This window comes from Haemorhous mexicanus, chromosome 6 (assembly GCF_027477595.1).
Source record: "Haemorhous mexicanus isolate bHaeMex1 chromosome 6, bHaeMex1.pri, whole genome shotgun sequence".
Lineage (NCBI taxonomy): Eukaryota > Metazoa > Chordata > Aves > Passeriformes > Fringillidae > Haemorhous > Haemorhous mexicanus.
The window spans coordinates 28,071,719-28,092,926 of NC_082346.1; the positions used below are offsets into that span (position 1 = coordinate 28,071,719).

Here is a 21,208-nt window from a genome sequence, read left to right on the forward strand (position 1 = left end):
AGTATCACTGTACAAATCTACTAGTCCTGAACTATCTGTAATATTCTAGTTTAACTTCTAAAAAGTGCATATAGACATTTTAATAATGGCTGGAACCTTTTCATTTTTAATTCAAGTAAGTGAGCCTGAAAGTCATGTCTGTATGCAGTCTTTCAGGACATCTTATCAGGTCATCAGCGTGGTTGTTGTTGAATTCCCTTGAGGAATTTAAGCGATATTAATAATGAAATCAGACAAGTCAACTCTCAACATTTTTGGAGACCAATAAAATTATCATCCTGGTAATACATGACAGAAACACAACCACCAACAGCCAGGAAAGAGTTCTAATTCTTGTTCGGAATGTTCTTGTCCAGCATGCACAGGAGGGTGGATGTTTCAACAGCACATACAGCACTGTGCTCAGCCTATTTTCATAAAAAGATTCTGGGTCTAACTCTTAAAAGCACTCTAAAGGTGCTTACCTTTACAACATCATATCGGGCCACATCTGGGTCTGGCTTGTTTTCATCCTTTAATTTTTTATTTTGAGATTTCTCTGTTCCATTTAACTCTTCCTCTTCCTCCTCTTCTTCCTCCTCATTGTTAGGGACAAAGGGGAATGCAGCCATCCCTTGGTACCATGAGAAAGTCCAATCAAGATATTTCTATAAGGGGTGTTAAAGCACACAGAATAAAATTCTCATAAAGAAAGACAAAAAGACAAAGACAAAAACTTTTTGGGGATGCTTTTCCATATGGAATGCTTTATTGACTCCTATATAATCCCAAGAAAATGTGAAGAAAATAAAAGCTATTCTAAACATATACAAGTAGAATTCAATACTTTTTCAGGGAAATTATTTTGGCCTTACACACACATAGACTTGGAAAAACCCTGAAAAAGGGTGTGAATTAAATATACTATACAGCTAACAGAAATGTAGTTTAACTGGAAAAAAAATAGTATTATAAATAAGTAAATAAATAAATAAAACAACTATCAAGGCCCTAGGCAATAAACAAAAATTTGGTTATTTATTGGCTTCCTATTTTTGGACCTGTGTGGAACTTAGGTCACAAATAACACAGAAAGATCATGCAAAAATTGAGATGATTAAGACTGCTTGGTCTATTTGTTCATGTTTGCTTCACTTTTGTTTGAACATCCCTCAGCTTAAGCAATTAGAAAAACCTCTTTTTTTTGTTCACAGCTGATGACAGTGCCAGGTACTCTCAAGTTCTAGGGTAACGGCACAACTAGGGTAATAGCTCCAATTCTTCAGAGAGGGGATTGCTCCCATAACAGACCTACTTCCCCCAAAATGTTTTATAATATGAAAGACAGCCAAATGAAACACTTGCACTGCTTAATAACTGCTATCATTTTCTATTTCCTGCACCCACAATCAGAAACAAACACCACATTAAGCAGAAAAGTAGTGGTAGACTTCAACTGCCAAGTACCAAGGAAGCACAAGCTATTATCAGACACTAAAAAATCCTCCAGTGCAATATGAACTAAAGACAGTGAGTGAATGGTGTGGACAGAAGGGGGGGTGAAGCCATGAGTCCATCTGGAATACAGAGTTTGGGACTATAGTCCTCCTTCCACTAAGAGAAGGAAAAGCATTAAGACGAGGTAGCTGGGTCATCGAAGGAAACAAAAGGAAAGTTGCTTCCTTCCCATAGCCATTGAAGGATAAACAAAACCTTCAGACAGCATGATTTTTATGTGTGCTGATCTTCTGTGTTTATAGTGGATAAATCCTATTTGTATTACAAATCCTGGAGCAGGCCAGGCTTCCAACCCTTTCCCTTTCTCAGAGACCTTTGGAAATTCAGCAACAAGAGACTCTAGGAAGGACTCTTTGGGTTAGAAAATATACTGACACAGCATTCACAGTGCTGCTTCTGGCAGCAAAAGTCAGCAATCCCCACTTACACAAGACATCTCACCATAAGCTTTGATCTGAAAAATCAGAGCACTGTAGACACTTCTAAACCATAGGAGAGAAAAAGTACATTAAGAAGCTGATTCATAGTACTAACAACCTACGATGGGTGGGCAGGACTCATCTAGCAGAACTCCACTGGGCTTATAGATAGAAAAGTAGCAAAATATGGAGAAAGCTACCTACTCCTTCATTTCTCTTGCCTCCCACTGGGGACAGCTCCACAGGCCTGGCAGAAGTTGCAGGGTACTTCTACCCCACCTCTTCTATCACCAGCCCCTTTGCAGTCAAACAGAAAAGCAGCTCTCAAGGAAGGTACTTGGAAGACAGTCTGTATCAGACTGCTTCTGCTCACCCAGGAGTACATCTTAATCTGGCTGCTCTAGGCTGTCTAGTAGCCCTGAAAATCTACAAGAAGTCAACTTTCTAAGAGGTGAAAAAGCATCAGTGAGAAAATAAACACATAAGTGGGCAAAATTAGGTACGTATCAGTGTTACAAAAACACATGGGAACAGCAGAAAATGGACAATGAGAGAAAAAGAAAACAGCATTATTATGAGGCATAAAGGAAAACACAGAGAATATTTCACCTGTTAAGAAGCAGAAAAACTATGAAATAAGAAAACAACCTAAGAGAATACACTAAAAAAAAAAAAAATAAATTCTACATGTACATTAGTAGTGGCCTGATCTAGATTGCAAAGATACAAAAAGAAGAAACTCAGCAGCGTGCACTGAATTTAATCATAGGGCAGAGCTAATACAAACAGTGGGAAAAAGAGATACCTGAATCTCTCAAACTGGGATAACACACTCCATCGTCTGCTTCAAAGCACAGCAATGACACTCTACTCACCATTAAGCTAATGTGTCCAGTAAACCTTTGTTCAAGCTACTTACCATGTCTTCTCATTCTGATCCCTGTAAACAGCTCAGCATGAAATCAAACCCAGGCTCTGAGTGATGATCTTACCTCATCATCAAGTGACACCAGCAGAGCCCGGAGAGCACCAACAGATGCTGCCATGACATTTTCCACTGCATCATCCAGCGAGAAGCGCAGCAAGAAGAGAAAGCCAGCATCAAGCAGCAGACGCACAACGCTGCCCTTCAACGAGGAAGCAAACTCTCCAGCCCTGGCCTGGAAAGTGCCCGACAGAGCCAGGGTTAAGGCTGTGCCATCTCAGCTGGATACATATCTGGGTTGTCACATCTCAACATTTTACATCTTTGCCTCTTTCCACTTCTACTGTAAAGCTGCTAAACTGTGTGGAGGTTATTCTTCCTGTATTTTATCCTCCATTCATTCTACAGAAGAACACAATTGCAGTTCCTTAGTGCAAGAAACCCTTCTTTCTAAAGTTTGCACTCATCTTTTGACTTCATCCTGTTCTGCCCCATCACCCTTCTCAAAACTACCAGGTTTCTTCTTCTCTATTCCAGTGCCATTAGAGGGAATGTTAGCACTTCCCCCAAAAGTTAGGTAGAAATGTGCACAGAAGTATTCATTTTGCTTTTTCCTCTTGGCACATTGCTCTATGAGTAGGCTTGGCTCTTTCTCACCTCCTACAGAAAATGCACATCATGAAGCTGGCTCAGACAACAGGAGTGAAAGGGTCAATGCCAAGAATAGGCTAGTCACAAAAATAACATTAAAAAAAAAATCAATGCGTATTCAAATTAACAAGAGAACTGAAATTGCACCACTGCTGCTGAACAGCAGTGTTCTCTCTGTTGGGAGAGCAATACTCTGGAACTATCCAGAGAAACTTGCATCTCAGTTTGTTACATCCCAACACTTAGCTTTACTAACAGTAAGGATCCTCAGTGGAACAGAATGCCTTGTTGGTGACTTTGCTCATCTTCATTGATAAGCAAACAAACAACTAGTACCAGAGAATCTGGGCCCTGATCCACCAGAAACTTCAGTTATGGGGAGAAATTCCTTGAAGTGACTTACCCTTTGAACAATACAACCTAAGACCTGCAGAGACAGTGTCCTCTGTTGTGTAACTTGGCTGCGAGACAGATGAAAGAGCTCTTGCAGAGAATAACCAGCTCTCTAAATGGCAGGGGGAAACAAAACAAAGAAACCAAAAAACACCCTCAGCTACAGCTAAAAACAGGCCCCTTAAAATAAGACCACCTGTAACATACCACATAACCGAAGACAAACTGCAAGCCAATGTTGTTTGCCACTTTGTGGCAATTGCAGAAGAGATTCTAATCTTAGATGTCACAGGAGAAAATTGAACTTCTTAAGCAAGGAAGTAAATGCACATTTTTGCAACACCACAGAACTTTAATAGCATTAAAGAGAAAAAGCATCAACAGTTTTCTGGAAGTAATGCAGTTCATGCATGCAGACACAATTTGTCTTCAAGAATTTGTTTCTAAAGAAAAATTACTGCACTTTTTAAAGGGTTTTTTTGTCACTAAAAAAACTTGATACAAAAGGAATTTACCAAATTAAACACAGGAAACAGAAATGTGTGTACCTTTTCTATTATATTACACCCACCTACCTCTGCCTCCTCTCCATGGTGGTGCAAGCCTAGATGTGTTGGCAAATCAGCATCCACAGGAATCAATTCTCCCTTTAAACTGAATCGAGCTTGCATTCCCTATAACAAAAGGGTGGAGGGAGAAAACTATTATTTCTATCACTGTCCACTCAATTAATCTCTTAAAATAACACTTTTTACATCACCTGCTGGAAGATGACAGTTCAAAAACTCCCCAGGCCTCAAATTCTTTTTCAAAAATATACTCCTATCTTTCCTTTTTTCTGTTTTACACCTGTTTCATCCCAGATTACAATGGCTAGACTCACTTCCTAGCTCTCCTGAGGGCTACAGACTGAACTGATCCTGTATCATCCCATCCTGTGAAAGAAAATGGAGAATCTTTCAACCTGATGAAATTCCACGGACTGAGCAGCCAGAGGACGGACTCGTTTTTGAAGCCTTCAAAACTGTTACTGCTGAGAAGCATGATCCAGACACAAACATGCAAAGTATCAGTTTTTGCTTTCAAACCTTTTTGGTTTTCTTCTGCCGAGGCGAGGGCAAATCTTTCATCCATTCCAGCTTCTCAAACTCTACATTGTCCATGTGAATCCACTCCTTCCTGGGCTTCACAGGCAGATCATCATCTTTGTGTGGGAAGAAAGAAATGTCAGTCTTACCTTCCAAGGCAGTGATGAAGGAAATACTATTCCTTCTTTGCCAAGCTACTCAGCCTAAAGACTGTATCAAATATAAGATTATGTAAAATAAAAAGAAAACTATTTTCAAACTGACTGTTGTCTGATGCATAAACAAAGGTTTAAAGCTATTTTCATCTTTCATGAGAGCAAGAAGAGGAAGTAAACAACACTGTAATGAAATTCAGACAATGCTAATTTAGGAGAAGTTGAACAGAAGTCAGGACACAAGTAAGGCAAAATTACCAGAACCAGCGCAGAAAAAATACTATCAGCCCTACTTTTGAGAAAGCAAACTAATATGATCCAAGGAGGAGAGTATTAGGGGGGACATGAAATTGAAAAGTATTAAAGCAGAGTCCCAGCAAATTATAGGAACCCAGCAAGATTTTAGCCTAGATACATTGAAGGCAGCTCAGTATTTGTGCTTTGGTTGCATTTGTGATGCTGCTCATCAGTATCCCTCCCTAAAGGCTTGAAGAGATCAGCTTGCAAGGAAAAGATCAAAATGGCTGAAAATTTGCACAGCTTTGCAGACACAGCTCAGTGGGGAAACTGGACAGCTGAACAAGAATTTCAAAGGTGCAAATACTACAGGAAGAAATTACTAATTTAACTTTATAAAGAGCTTTGACTACAAGAATTTGACAAACAAGACATTTGTGCCTGACATCACAACAGTTGCCCTAGGAAAGCGACACATCAGCATGTAGAAGGATCTCACAAGTGAAGAGACCAGAGAGATATAACCAGGAAAGGTAAGGCTTTGCTACTAGGATACTACCCCAAACCAAAATAAGAAGAGATGAGCTAAGAAGTCTTTGCTATCTCAAAAGAAAACACATGTAAGGACAGTAACAGGCAGTCTAAGGGCATGGAAAGCATTAGCATCACTCCTGCTGGAGCAGCCCAGAACTCATCTGCATTGCAGCTATTCATCCTAGCACTCCGGTCTTCTCTTGCAAGGAACAACGAGTCCCACAGAGATGTTCTTCTTTCATCAGATCTTTTCCTGCTGATAACTGGCCTGAAACTTAACCTTTTACTTTCTTCCAATTAGCAGATAAACTCTCAAGAAGGGCACTCATCCTCTCCAGAATGAAGCTTCACCCTTATGATCAATGTGGTATTGAATCAGGCAAGGAAGCAAACACAGAGCTATCTTGCTCAGCCAGAAAGCTGTTCTGCAGAATTTCAGCCAAAGGCTCAGCATGCATTTTAATTGAAGTGAAGGAAAAAGCATCTGAAATGTACGAAAGTGGAATGTTTGTGGGTGGTAGATGCAACATGAGAGGAAGTAGAATCAGAAGAAAAACAAAATATATTGACATTTGTAATTTAACAAAATGTTTTCTCTATTAATCACTAAATTGACAGGATTGAGCGAATCATTTTATGAATAAGATTATGCATGTTACTAGAAGCCCTTAGTAAAACAATCTTGTCAACAAGAAAAGATGGATATATATTTCAAGGCATCAGCAGACTGTTACTGAGAAATCCCTTTACAGAAGCACAAGCTCGTGAATGCAACATTTGCACTGAACTTTGTCAGACTTGGGTTACACTAAAGGCTACCACTCAACCTCTTCACTTTTTGCTTTGCCTCCCGTTTTCTCTCAGTGACAGAATTAACTTTTCCATTTCATAAGGTTACAGGTTGCTGGATAAAGGTTTCACCATCTTGTTTCTAATAAACAGTAGCCTTTTATGTCATAAGAGAGGCAGGTTTGACTTTTGAGCAATCTTATTGCTTTGTATCATCACCGGAAATTCAGTGTGAACATTTCTGCTGGGCTATTCATGATGCATTTACTTCTGAGTATAAACAGATGCTGAAATTCCAACAATAAGTGCTAATGTCAAATTAATTTTTACATCTCCTAATGGCCAAGATGGGCTGCAGGCACAAACTAAGGTGCTGAAAAGGCTTCCCTTGTTTTTTTTTTTTTTACTGTGTTTCAGCTCACCCCTTTGCTGTTTCAAACACCCTGGAAAAATTCCTCTTTTTTTTTCTGTGCTGTCTTCTATAGGAGGCAAAAGATGTCAGCACACAATGTTTTAAACACGGAGCTATTCCCAAGAGCATTACTATTATTACCATTACAGGCTGAACAACATGCTTCTATTGCTCCCAGAAGATGAAAAGATGTCACTTGACCTGGTGCCACTTGTGCACTCAGTTGTTCTGGGACTCAAAAGAACTAAAAATAGTCCCTTTAATTAAGATAGATTTGTGGAAAAGTAAAACTTGGGGAGAAACTGCAAAAGGACTGTTCAGTGAAGTGTATTCCTCACAAAGAGGCTGAGCTTTACTTCTCCAGCACATGTACACACACACATATACACTGACAGACCCATCCCTCTCAGCAAGAAAATGGTAAATGCTTGTTATCTCTTGCAAACATCAAGATGAAATCCCAAAGTGATTCAGAGACTTCTTTAATCACTCTGCGGGTTACAATGGAACACAAAGGATGCATTAGAAGAGAGGTTCAAGAAATGGAGAAAGACAAAAATTTATATGAAATTGCAGGACAAGTATGTTAGGAACAAAAGTGTGGGGAAAATGACAATGGAAGCTTAAAAATCACAACAGAGAAAATGAAATTGCTAAAGAAAAAAATGCAGTGAGAAAAGCAACAATAAGAGCAGAAGCCTAAATGGAATACTATTCTTTTCTCTGCCATGAGAATATATGGGGTTGCTCTAGCTACTGAAGATACAGTAGCTTTCTCCTCATACAGGCACATATTGATCATTAAAAGGTTCTGCCATTAGAGGCAATAGTTCTGTAGCACTCCACAAAAAGCAGGACATTCTACACCTTAATACTTCCCCCTCCATCCAAAGCACAAAGAAAAGAACACCATCCTGTGAAAATCACTGAGTGGCTTCTGAGATACGAGACACAGAGTGGAGCCTTCAGGAGCAGAGTCACACTAAGACATACATGCTCTATATGAGCAATTTCCCTGAAGTGACAGTGATTGTCATCTCTGTGCTATCCTGTGAACAAGTTGTTAACCCTTACCTACCCAACACTCTTGTCTCCAACCACTACCAGTTAAAAGAAATTATTCAGGCACCAGCTGAATCCCACTACTACACTCTTCTGCTTCCTTGTTCACGTGACTGAACAGAAGAGCAAGGATGCCTAGTTTAACACACATTTTCCCTTCAGAGGCCTTAGAACAAATTTCAAAAACCAAGACCTCCCAATGAACAGGCCACTTCCATTACATAGTGTACCACCTTTCTAATCTGTGGAGCCCATCTAGAGACGTCTTCTTTGAACCCAAAGTACATATTTTTTAAGTATAATGACAAAATTCAGATTTGGACCACTACAAAGCAGATTGATGTAAACACCACACAAATCTTACATTTCTGCTCAGAAAATTAGCAATATGCACTTTATTTCTTACCCATGATTTCTACCTTCATATTTTCTTCCTTCCTTATATGTTCTTCCAGACCTGACTCCTGCATGGAAAGAGACGATCTTACACCATGCTGAGCTGCAGGCACAGATTCCACAAACTCCTCCAGTCTGTTCAGTTCCATTTTTAATTCCTTTTTCTGGCCTTCATTGTTACCACGTTGTGATTTCAAGAAAGCAACTAAACTGGGATCTGCAAGTATTGACAAAGAGACAGACAGAGATGTGACAGAAAGTATCAAAATACTTCATATGCCTATAGCTTCTGCTATTTATGTTTCAGTCTTTCCTACATGTCCTCTTTCTCTCACCAGCTGTCACTTCTCTTCAAACTGAGGCCCTCCACTGCTTCATGACCCCTTAGACACATAAGGTGGGTGTAACTGTCTGGTGAGGAGACACCAGAGAAAGAACTGAGAAATGTCTTTCAGGGTAAAGCCACCACAAAAACTCTATTTTCCCAACTTACAAATAAAGATAACTGCTTCTTTTCCCCTCACTGCCACTCAAATGGGGCATCTAAACATGACAACAAACTGTGGAGAGAATTCTGGTCTGTGGTCCCTGCCTGTGGACCGCTCAGCGGCATCAATCTGAACACTAGAAGAATACACATGACAGACCCCACAAAAAGAATTACCTGTTCTTTACTGAATTGCAGTGGAACTGCAAGTCATAGTTCAGATATTCTGTTACAAGGTGATCTTTGTTTGTCCTGAACTGACTCCCCATTCCAATTATGGTCTGACAACACCCAGAAAAAAGACACAGCCATTCTATTCATGCTTTGAAGAGAAACATTTGAGAGGTAGATGTGTTTTGAAGGATAGATTATGTCCATATGGCTCCAAGATCATAATTTTTCATTCAGATCTGCTACAGATATCCTACATCATTTTGGATGGAGTGCACTGTCTTTGAACACTCTTCTCTAGAAGATGGTGTTGGGATGCTTATGCCAGAGGTGAACAGTGAGAGACAGTGCATTGTGCCTCAATGAGGTACAGAAATACTCTAGTAAGCAGTGTCAGAGATATATAAAGTAGAACATAACACCTACAGTGGTTATTTATTCTTTGGAGGACAAAGGACAAGCACTTGAGAAATGCTCTGTACCTGAGATAAGTCATCTGAAAAATTACTCTCATGTCTCTGAAACATCTATCCCCCACTCATGATTGCTGCATGTTCTCCTCAATGGTGCAGCTTACACTGTCCTTGGTGAAGGACAGGTATTCAGCCGACTCTCAATAAAGTATTCCTATTTTTTATGAATGCAGGCAAGAGCTGTTACTTTCTTACACTTCACTGTACACAGCAAGGAAAGACTATATTCATTATTTCATCATTTCACACAGAGACAAAAAAGTCACTGATGTCAATCTGTGCACAGTATGTCAGAAGCTAAGGCTACTTCTGTCCAGAGTCTCCACCAACAAACCCAGCACAGTACCAACAATAAGACATTGCCCAGCACAGAATTATGTACTCATTCTCATACTTCACACCACAGAGTATCATCTGCCTCATAACTAAGAAGTTAATTCAGGGACTGGACAGCATTCAACATGCACAAATCATTCATGCTCCCAAATATGGAGAAAAAGTCTCCTTAATTCACAGCTCTGTGCCTGTCCAGTTCCTAAATCCATCTGTAAGTCAGCAATTTAGTTGAGGAGTGCTTCATAATGTTTAATTCTCTACCCACATATATTCTGGGAATTCCAAAATTACTCCCAGTTTCTTTAAGGCCTCAAAAGACTATAGTATCTACTATTGTAATCTACAAGGCATATAAAAAATACATTGCTTCAGAAAATCTTGTTCAAAAATACTTACAATACATCCCATCCCTTTTAAACTCTGTAAGTATTCACTTCACTAATATCCCAAAGGACAGAGTGGTGGAGACAAGGAGCAAAAATCACAAATCACTCACGAGAAGCAAGTACATAATCAGGGTATTTCTCATACACATGCCATTGTTATAAGCAGTGAAGCCAAATAAAATACTTGGGTCTCTGAATGAAGGATGTACCTAAACAATCTGGCTGCAATTATTTTGTGTAGCTCCTTTGCCACCTTTCCAGTTATACCCATGTTGCTTGCAGTGAAATCAAGATAATTAATATGATCTTTAAGCTGAACCCACAAGAGACTTATGCATCTAAAATGCCACTCATATCTAAATTTGATGCTAGAGGACCTGAAATCATGAGAATTTAAAAAATCCTTGTCTACCACCTACATCTGTACATCTGCTCTTCCTAAGCATATAAATTCATCAAACTAAAGCCAACAAGTGTTGCAGTGGCCCAGATCACATAGAGTCTTATCAAACACACCACATTCAGTGCTCTCCTCTACCTTGTCATCAGCTGCCAGTGATAGGCATTCTCAGAGCACCACTGTGGACAGGGCTCCAAACCAGAGACCAGATTCCTGCTAGAATATGCCTGTACCCAACAGTGTGATAATTAAAACACTTTTTCTAAAAGTCAAGGCTAATTTCAAGTTTTTGTGCTCTACAAGTATAGGTTTGAACTGAAATCTCCCACATGCCCATATGTTCTCCCTATCCGGGTACTGACAGTTCTGGCCCGAGTTTTAGGTATTTTGGAGGGGAAGACCAAGGGTTCTTTCTCACCTCAGCATTGCTATGACACTGCTTCTTATCAGCTTCAAAAAATTACATTTTAGGACCTTAAACATTTATGTGCAACCATGTATTTGGAGTGCAAGCCAATAAAGTTCACGGATAATCTAGACCCACAGCAGAGGGGTGACAAGAAAGACTTAAGCCAAACCAACCCTCACTGAAAAAACACTTTTTAATTTCTTCACACTTAGTTCTTACTCATAAGCTACTGACATGACGTGGAAGCAAGATTATCCACATATGGAATGAGCAGGAATTCCAAGTTCCCACCATTGACCTGTGAATTTGCTAAGACTTTGGGACACCTCCACATTCAATAAGTTGCCTCAGCTGTAGAGCTGACTCTGGGAAGCACATACCCAGCTGAGCCAGAAGCCTCGCCTGCTCCTGCAGGATCTCTTCCTCAGACATGGACCGCAGCTTCTCCAAGTTCTCTTTGTGAATAGCTTGAGCTTCCTGCTCACTCTTTTGGCTTCCAAGACCCTCTCCCGTTATAAGACAAGGACGCTGAGAGGTCAAAAAGTCATCACCTTTATCTATAAGAAGCAGCAGAGAAAGCAGTTAGTGATTTGTGTCTGCAGCATCACGAATAAATCTCAACTCTGTCATTAACAGGCCTGCATAATTTCTCCTTTTGTTTCATTTTTTTTTTAACTTGGTAGTAAAGTTAGAACAGAAGTAAAGAAGTTTAGTTTAGCTTCAAACAAAACTAAACCATTTGTGCTTTCATCCCATGTCACAACAAACGTATTGACATAATTTCCGGCTTGTTTCTTTGGGAGATTGAGGAGGATGGCAGGGGAAAGGAATTATGTTTCTTTAATGCAAAGCAACAGCACGGAAAGGTAAACAGTGTAATTCACAACTCATGCATCAGAGTATTCTTTCAACCTAGTGAGTACTAGATTCTTTCTCTGCCCGGGAATGTCTGAACCCATATTCGTATGTCAGCTCAACCATGACCTAGTAAATAGCTGCTGAATAAGACAAAAAATTAGATGAGATAAAAAAGCATCCAGAGTGATACAGGATCCATTCTCAACACATGCATTTTTGCTTCTAACAATGTCCTATACTCACCTTCAAGGGTTAAACATATTACAGCAAGGGACATTCTCCTTACTCTGAACAAAACTGAGTCCCCTTTATCATCTGATCTAAATCCATTTTAAATGTTCATTTCATTTAACATAGCACCAGGTAACATGTTCCTTTGGTCAGTGTGAACCCTCCAGCTCTTCTGTAACCAACTATACAAGGCGCTGACTTTGCAACTTTATTGCTCATGTTTTATTCATATGCTCCATATATTGACTTGGACCATCCCTATGCCCCTAAACCAGCCAGCCCTGAAAGCATCAAATCCCTGTTCAAACAGCAGCAATGACTCTCAACATAACACCAGGAAGACTGGATGTCACTGCCACAGTTGTTTTGCATATTGAGCAGAAAGAGATAAGACAGGGTGACCTGGCAAAAGCTTCAGCAAACCTCCCACCACCAGCAATTAAACTAAGTATTACAACGAACAAATATGTTGTTACTATAAGAAATTAAGCTCGCCTCTTCTCTTGCTTCTAGTGATCCTGCCACAACAGTCTGGCTGAAGAGGCAAAGCCATTTTGTAATCTCTCTGTCATGCTATTACATTTTAGAAGCGTTCATGTTCAAGAGATGACAGCTATATGGCTGCTCTATTTCCCTTTCAGCTTTCTCAGACAGAATTATATATGTCCAGTTATAACAGGACATACAGTAAGTACAGTATAGTGACCTGGATGGTGGATTTATGCACACACAGCACAGCACACCTGGCAGTTCTCTTATCAATTCTCTAACAGGGGGCAGGGCTGACACAAACCTTAGCCAAATGGTGATAATCTTGAAAAGACATCTCACCTCTATTTCAATGTGAAAAAGAGCATGTCAGGCTAAACCCAGACATAGGGTGCTCCTCAGCAAACTGGACTGCCCCAGACAACACAAATTAAAAAAAAAGCCTGGAGATGCTGGTAACAGTTAAACTGACTTCATCTTTCCTTGTCACGTTGCTGTCAGACAAGCAACTGCTGGAGGTGGCAGTGACTCATCAGCACTGCTTCACAGCATTCCTTATGGAGCAAAGCCACAGTCTCATGGCAGCAGATCTGGTGACAGAAAACTGAGATTTCAAACATTTCAGTAGGAGTGAGAACCCACATCACAGTGGTCTCAAACGCTTTCAACACAGAACCACCCTATTCCCAAAATTGTGGAAATCGGTGATGAAACAAGAAAAACTTAACACATAACAAACAGAAAGGAAAAGGAGGACAAGAACCTTGAAAAATAAATCTACTTCCCTGTGTGAAGCAAAAAGGAAACCAGTGAGAAAGGGAACCAAAATTTTAGAATGCATCTCAGAATTTTCTCCTTAGAATTTTTACTTTGCATCTCAGACCATTTCAAATCATTGCCACAATACAGACATTCCAACTGACCTTGAGATTCCTAAACTGAGGACAGCAATGCTACCCTAATTTAAAAATATGTTGCGCTGACGTTATGGTTGCTAAGACTATGCAAATACGGTCAGCTGCATGAGCAGAATATTCTCCACTTACCACCCCTGCTGCTGGGGAGAGGCGCCTCTCCCACGGATCCCACAGGATCCAAGGCATCCGGAGCAGCTGATCGTACTTCCACGCACTCGGCAGCAGAGGGAGCCGTCGCTGCCTTTTCAGCAGCTCTTTTTGCTGCCATCTTCTGTGCAAAGATGCTTTTTCTTCCGCACCCCAGCTGCACCTGCAAACGGAGAAGCCACGTACTCAGTTTTCTATCCAGAGTCTCCCTACACACCTGCCACTAATAAATTTATAGATCTGACCCTAAAGACACCCTCAGATCAGACTTTGGGACATGATATAGGGAGGCTGCTGGCAGTCACCTGTCCTTTTCTGTGCATGTTTGACTTTTTCAACACACAGTTTGCTGCTATGACAGAGAGACAAAGACATGGATGATTTGGCATCTAGAGAAGGAAGATGATTAATTACAAGTGAATTCAAGCAAGGAAAATACACTTAAAATGCCACCAAACACAATAGTTACAGCTTTCCTGCTGTTTGGAAGCTCTACATAGCTGAATACCTTGGATTTCTGAGTATAAATGGGGCTGTACATCACTGTGCTCACCACATGCTTGGAACAGACTTCTTATAAGGTGATTAGTGAGCAGCAGGGTGAAGAGATTTACACAGTAAGAAGTGGGCAAGTTGTGCTAAAATAATCCTGGCTAAATTACTGTGTTGCTTGCCTAGGTAATGGAAGGGCATGGCTCTGAACAGCCTTGCACAGGGCATGCACAGGAAATCCAAAGGAGACTATGCAAAAAATCTCTTGCATGTCCCCAGCCCACAGAAGAGGCTTAAGAGGCAGTCTGAGCATTTGGTAGCTGCTTTGAGCGCTTCTGCATCAGATAAACAAAACTGGTAGTTTAAAAAGTATTACTCTCGCCTGTCAAAAAAGCTGTCCTTCAAAACAAGCTACCTCCTCAAAGCAACCACAGCTGTCAATCACCCATCAACTCCCAGCATCTGACTCCCACTCAGCTAGCAGTCCTTGCTACTACAGCAGTGACTGATAATAGCAACCATGGCTTCCAGTTTTACAGCCTCAGAAAATAATTATATCAAAATCAAAAAAGCTGCTAAAGATAACCTGGCCAACCATACTCAAATGTTATGCCAGGAGAAATCAGGTGCAATTTCAATAAGAACCTGGTGGACAAAGCAACAGAGATTGTTCCTCAGAGAAAAACAAGCAGAACAGGATCAATTCTATTACAGCACTGCAGATTTGATCCACCTTCGTAAAGTTAGCTGAAGAAGGCTAAACCAAGAAGATTCTAATGTTACTTAACTGCAGGGTATGGAGTAGCTACTTGTTGGCAGCTCGGTAGAAGAACTCTGTCCTTCACTCAGGTGGCAATGCCACAGATACACTGAGCTAGCTCATTATCTCCAGCATACTAAATTGGTTATTTTGAGCCCTACCAAGCCCCTCTAACCATTAGGCTTTAATGGAAGAAAGTTCAATTGTTAATGAAGGTAGCATAAAACATCTGCTCCTAATCTTACCTCACTTTTTATCTCATCGCGGTGAAATGTCCTTGGGAATGGGTCTCCCGTGGGCACTGGCATGGTCACTGCTACCGCACTTGTGTCTCGTTCCTGAAGAAAAAATTCAAACCCTGTAAAACCATTGCAACAGCCAGGTATGTTTGTATCGTTTACTGAGAGCAGGTTCAAAATGTCCCAGCTCTGCAACTCACATTGCCATCAGGCTCAGAATATCTTGTGCTTATTTAGAGACAAAGTGAGGCTATTTTCCAAAAGATGGGGCTGCCAAACTCCACACATCACTCAAACAATCAGATAAAGGAAAACCCAGGCCAGTTCAAAGCAAGGAGAACATCCCTAGTAGAGTCCAGAACTCACCCAAATCCACACTACAGCACATGCCTGCATGCAATCAGTGTGACCTGTAGGCAGCCAGGGCTGGAAGGCAGATCTGAAACTGTATTTAACTGAGAGGAAAAAAATACACCCAAAGAGCTTTTTTCTTTCAAGAATCTCCAGGACACTGGTCTACAGTGCTGCTTCCTTACACTGTAGAAATTAAAAGCAGCCACAGAGCCCTTCATCCCTGCTTAGTTCAGAGCATTCAAATAAACAAACACTAGATCATCACACAAAAGACAGACATACAATAATTTTGCTGAAGACTGCTGTAATGTGTCGATCATGAGTCTCCAATCTTTCTTCTGGATCTTCATCCTCAAAGTGGACACTAGCACTTTTGATCTTGGACTTTTTTGGAGGAGCTGGAGTTAGAGCTGGGAGAGTATCAGGAAAACCTGAGGATACAAGCAATAAGAAAAAAAAAAAACGCAGTCAAGTTATTTGCTGTATAACCACTGTGCAATAGGTACCAGACCAAGGCCTCCTAATAGCACCTTTTATTCCTCTGATGAGAAATAAAGACGAGGAAGCAATAAGACGATTAAGAGTCCCCTGTCTCTAACCTAAAGTGTGTAGTGGAGAGAAACATGCTTGAAGATTCTATTTATGTATTGCACAAGGTCTTTCCAAAGAGCTCCATAAGCAGGCAAAGGCACTGTGATCTCACTGCAAGTATTAAGGGAAGAAGCAAGGCTGTACAGAAACACTGTCCTTGCAAGTTGTGTTGAGGCATAAAAGAGCATATTTCTGCTGCAAACTGTTAAATGTGAGGGATTTGTACGATCGTGAACAAACTCCTTTCCACCTGCTATAAGCAGATCATATTTCCTCTACCTGGAGCAAAGTACTGCAAGATTTATAGTGCTGCTTTTAAAAAGCACCTTGTGCTTCTGAGATCAAGCACGTGACATAAGTGTTACAGCTACTATCGACAGAGAAAACAAAAATAAACCAGATCTGCTGGCTGAAAACTGAAGCTGCTAGGAGAGGTAAATCTCAAAAACACTGGGTCTGGATAGCTGGCAAAATAAGCAGTGAGAGTCCAAACAGTACAAATTACAGAAAACACCTCTTGCTGGCAAGGTACCACAGACAGCTGATAAATGTGGACTAAGGCACCAAAGGTGGTTCTACTGGATGCTAGTAACATTGGACAAGCCAACTTCCAAGGCTAAGGAATAAATAATACTGCAAGAAGGGCACAAATGCAAGGGAAAAGCAACACCGGGTTGAGAGACAGAGAATCTCAGCAATTTAAAGAAACAAACAAATTTACCATCCAACATGACTACATCTTTGCTGTCCTGTAGCGGGGGTCTCTCAGCATCTGTGCTCCCTTCCTTCCCTTTCCTCTTGTCTGCTTTCTTAACAATCTTCACTGCAGGTGAAGCTCTGGCTGCCAGGAACTGGTTCTGAAAGCGCAGCAGGTCCGCCTCGGACTCCCCAGGCTTTGGTCTCGACAGCATCCTGCCTTCTTCCTCTTGCAGCCCAGCCACACGTGCTTTTCACACAGGACTCGAACACATGGAAAATGGTAACAGAACCTGATTGCCTGGAGATAAGATGGGGAGAGCATGGGAAAACTCATTTTTGTCCCACTCTTACATTTCTGTACATACCACAGAGCCCCTACTTCACGATCACCCGAACACAAAAAGTAAAATGGGAGCCCCACATGAACGAAAACCTCTTCTTCACTGCTGAACTAAAGACTACTTGACACAACTGCACAAGATCTGTCAGCCAGCTAGGAGCAGAATGGCATCCAGCCAGCAAAAAGACAGACAAAAAGTGCATCACTGCCAGAATGCCAACAACACGGCCTGAGATTTGCAAAGTCAGAGTAACATCTTGTCCAAGACAGCAGATTTGAGTTGCTCAATTATCAATGCACACCAAGAACCTCAGAGGCACAGTATCACATAAACCTACCCCTTCAGCATACCATCTCCTCCAGATCCCTGGCAGGATGGAAGAGACTGTCCACATAGATCTGGACAATGCACTCCCTGACTCTGTTTGCTCTCCTGCTCACTCATATCTCCCAAGTAAAAAATGTCTTTCTTCCTCATGTGGACCCTCCTGTTCTCATTCTCCTTCACTGGCCCCTTATTGGCAGAAGCTGTGCTATTTCCAAGCATCTTCATTCACTGCCCAGGCCAATTTGGGCTTGAAGAACAATGGTGAGATTTATACTGACTTTTTTACACTGTGCACATGACAACTCACAAGGAAAGCAACTACTCCCCCTCCCACCTACCAGGCAGGAAAATATTGGTGACTCTTGCTCCGCACCTCTGATTCCCAGAGCCTGGGACCAGCAATCCACTTCTCATGGGCAGCAAGTAAACTGTTGGCAAGTACATTTCACTGCACTCCTAGCATAAGCACACACCTACTTGCTGTTTATTTATGGAGCTTGCTGCCACAAAGGGGCTCCCACAGCCAGACTTCACTTGCTTGGACCCTCTTTGATATCCATAAGGAGCGGAACACGCATCCCAAGCCAAGTGTTCCCTACCCTGTCATCACAGCCTTCAAAGCCCAAAAGAGGAGGATGCCTGCTTTAACAGGCACAAAACACACAGTTGGAAGCAAACAGTGCTGCTAAGCTTTCTGCAAGAAGCCTCCTCCACACTGAGCTCTACATAAACTTGTCCAAGTCTCTCCCTAACAAAACTTAATCAAGAAATACAGCGTGTCTTCAAACTGCCTTTGTTTCTCAGGAAAACTGTCAGCTCAAGAAGACAACCAAGCACCCATTGTTAATGAGGCTGGATGTTCTTCCAAGGAACCCTTTCCTCAAAGGCTTTGCTCCAACACACGTGGGACCTGCAGACAGAAGGAATGCAGGGAAAACTCTTTGCTTTCTTCTCAGGGCACCACTTCCCATGTCCCACGGAAGCCATCACAGCACATCAGCAACACTCCCTTGGCTGTCAGGAGTCCTCATTCCTGCTCCCAGAGCTCACAGAAAGCACGCAGGACAACTAACAAACTCCTGAGGATCAGCACTAACCCCAGCATCCTGCAGCCTGGTTACCTCCAGCCTTGCAACTGGCTACTTAAAAGCTCACCATACACCATCTGGTTGCCCAGAGGGACCCCCAGCCAGCCAGCACAAGCCACACACTGAGATATCGTCCTAGGAACACAGGAAACAGATCAGAAATGCTGTCCAAGGTTTGTGAGCACTCCACTACACAGTGACTGTTGTGTGGACATGCTATCATCTTACTTGATAAAATCCAACACTGGTAGGCTTTTTAATTTTTCTTGTTCATCTGCATTTACACTGTATTTTTCTTCCACAGAAGCAGAGCCCAACACACAAAGGGAGACAGTTACATCTATGAAGCAGACACAGTCTAAGGAGAAAAGACATATATGTTGACATATATGTAGCATCTCCGACTGCTACTGTCATTTGTGAACCCTGAGGGAGGTCTTTTTCATTCTCAAGTCTTCAACTTTGCATTATTTTGATAAAGTTATCAGATTTGGGTGAAAGAGGAATACAAGGTCCTGCTGTCACAATTAGTGCCTCAAATTAACCTCTTTCTTCAGACCTTGTTGGCTGTGGTAAGAATTTAAAAGGAGAAGCAGAGAGTCAAATCTCAGTCTCTTCTGGGCAGCCCAGCAGCCAGTGGAAAAGCACAATTTCCCCACTTGAGATCAGCAGGCAATGAAAGCCTCGGTCAGGATTATTGTCTCCTTTGCAAAATGGTGATGTGCATTCTTGCTCTGTCACAAAAACACTTTCTGCACACAATGCTGTAATGGCCAACAGTCTTCTTGACACTTTTACTTGCTACAAAGAAGGCAGACACTAGAAAGACACTCCTCAGAGATGAAAAACCCCAGCCACAGGAGTCAACAGCTGCAAGAAATTCTCCTCAAAGTGGCTCCACATCTCATGCTGGTCACAAAAGACTCAGTGACTGACTCTGCCTGTCGGGCACACACCGTGTGCATGCACACAGCACCCTGCCAAGAGAAACGCTGCTGTCCCAGCTTGTCTCGAAGTCTCTGCAATAAACAGGAACCAGAACAGCGCAAAATAAAATGAAAAACAACAGCTGCTATTAACACACTGAAGAGCTGATGAGTGCCAGCGTTCCCACCGCGTTCACAGCCCTCATGGACTTTCACAAACTACTCTGAATCAAGTCTCAAACAGCCGACGGAGACTCGGCCTAGCAAGGCCGCTCTGATGGGGGCAGGGAGGGAAGGAGAGAGGGAGGGAGGCACACAGCGGCACAGATCCCGCAGCATCTCCCTGTACGGCGGGCACGGCCACTGGACCGGCGGCCGCGCGGAGCCCGCAGCCGCGCTCCTCTCGACACCAGCGTAAAGACGAAGCGCTGGGCCCCTGCCGGCTACACCGAGCGAGGCCAGGCCGGGCCTGCCCCGCCGCCGCGGGGTTCCCGCGGGCAGGAGAGGCCCCGCGGCCGCCAGAGCCCGGCCGCCACTCACCTGCGCGGCACCGCCGCTCCCGCCGCTGCTTCCGCCCTCCCGGTGGCGCTTCCGCCCGGCCGCCGTCACTTCCGCCCGGCCCGGCCCCCGGGTGCTTGCAGCGCCCCCGAGGCGCGGCGCGGGAGCTCGAACTGCGCTTGTGCGGCCCGAGGCAGCCCCGGCGGTGCTTTCCTGCGCCCAAGCACCGGCGCCTGCATCCCACAGTGAGCGTCTGCGCACGCTGAACCGCGTTTGTGTCCACGCAGGAGCTGTGCCTTGTCATGATCGGAGGTGTTTTGGGAGAGCAAATGCATAAAGCTCTGTGAACATGGCTGTAATTTATTATTCATGACTGGATGTTTGTCATACGTGCCAAGCTTTATTAGAAACTATGCAAGAGCTGTCAGAACTTGCGGAAGATTTGATTTTAATGTTGGTTATTGATTTTCGTGCTTGGTCAACTTTCAGCTTTTTTTACAGAACGAGGCAGTTTGGAAGGCACCACAGTTGGTCATCTGGTCCAACTTCCCTCCTTCCTCAGGCAGGGTCATCCTAGAGCACAGGGCACAGGGTTGCATCCAGCTTCTTGAATATTTCTAGTAAGGGAGATTCCACAACCTCTCTGGACAACCTGTTCCAGTGCTTGGTCACAGGTACAATAAAGAAGTTCTCCTTCATGTGCAAGTGGAACTTCCTGTGCATCCATTTCTGCCCATTCTTTATTTGTCCGATTTCTTGGCACCATCAAGAAGGGCTCTGCTCCATCCTCTGACACCCTCCCTTGAGATACGAATAGGCCCTGGTGAGATGAATAAGGATGATATACCTGGGAAAAGAATTCTCTGAGCATGAGAACATGCACAGATTCTCACAAGGGCTTGGACTGGACCAGGTGGGATCACTGTTTGGGAAGGACTCACCACAAAGTGCCATGATGCTGTAAAAAATTAGGCACTTTTTCATTGTTTGGAATGCTGCAATACTACTGAAAAATTACAGCCAGAAACAAA

The 21,208-nt window shown here is 42.5% G+C and overlaps 1 protein-coding gene across 3 annotated transcripts in view; it reads right to left on the bottom strand.

The window, feature by feature from the left end:
• RPAP1 (RNA polymerase II associated protein 1) overlaps window positions 1-20,286 on the bottom strand; it is a 38,577-nt gene extending 18,291 nt beyond the window's left edge. The window contains exons 1-12 of one of the 3 annotated variants that reach the window (XM_059849485.1): window positions 20,220-20,286; window positions 17,020-17,295; window positions 15,990-16,138; window positions 15,360-15,452; window positions 13,845-14,025; window positions 11,601-11,777; window positions 8,569-8,775; window positions 4,974-5,089; window positions 4,461-4,559; window positions 3,896-3,997; window positions 2,909-3,076; window positions 465-647 (exon numbers count right to left, since the gene is read on the bottom strand). In XM_059849485.1, coding sequence (XP_059705468.1) covers window positions 465-647; window positions 2,909-3,076; window positions 3,896-3,997; window positions 4,461-4,559; window positions 4,974-5,089; window positions 8,569-8,775; window positions 11,601-11,777; window positions 13,845-14,025; window positions 15,360-15,452; window positions 15,990-16,138; window positions 17,020-17,209 — 1,665 coding nt within the window. In that variant the 5' untranslated portion in view covers window positions 17,210-17,295; window positions 20,220-20,286. Of the gene's footprint in view, window positions 1-464; window positions 648-2,908; window positions 3,077-3,895; window positions 3,998-4,460; window positions 4,560-4,973; window positions 5,090-8,568; window positions 8,776-11,600; window positions 11,778-13,140; window positions 13,290-13,844; window positions 14,026-15,359; window positions 15,453-15,989; window positions 16,139-17,019; window positions 17,296-18,981; window positions 19,890-20,219 lie in introns of those variants that run through there. The other 2 variants (XM_059849484.1, XM_059849486.1) reach the window with 2 other exon arrangements.
• Window positions 20,287-21,208: the final 922 nt, after the last annotated feature.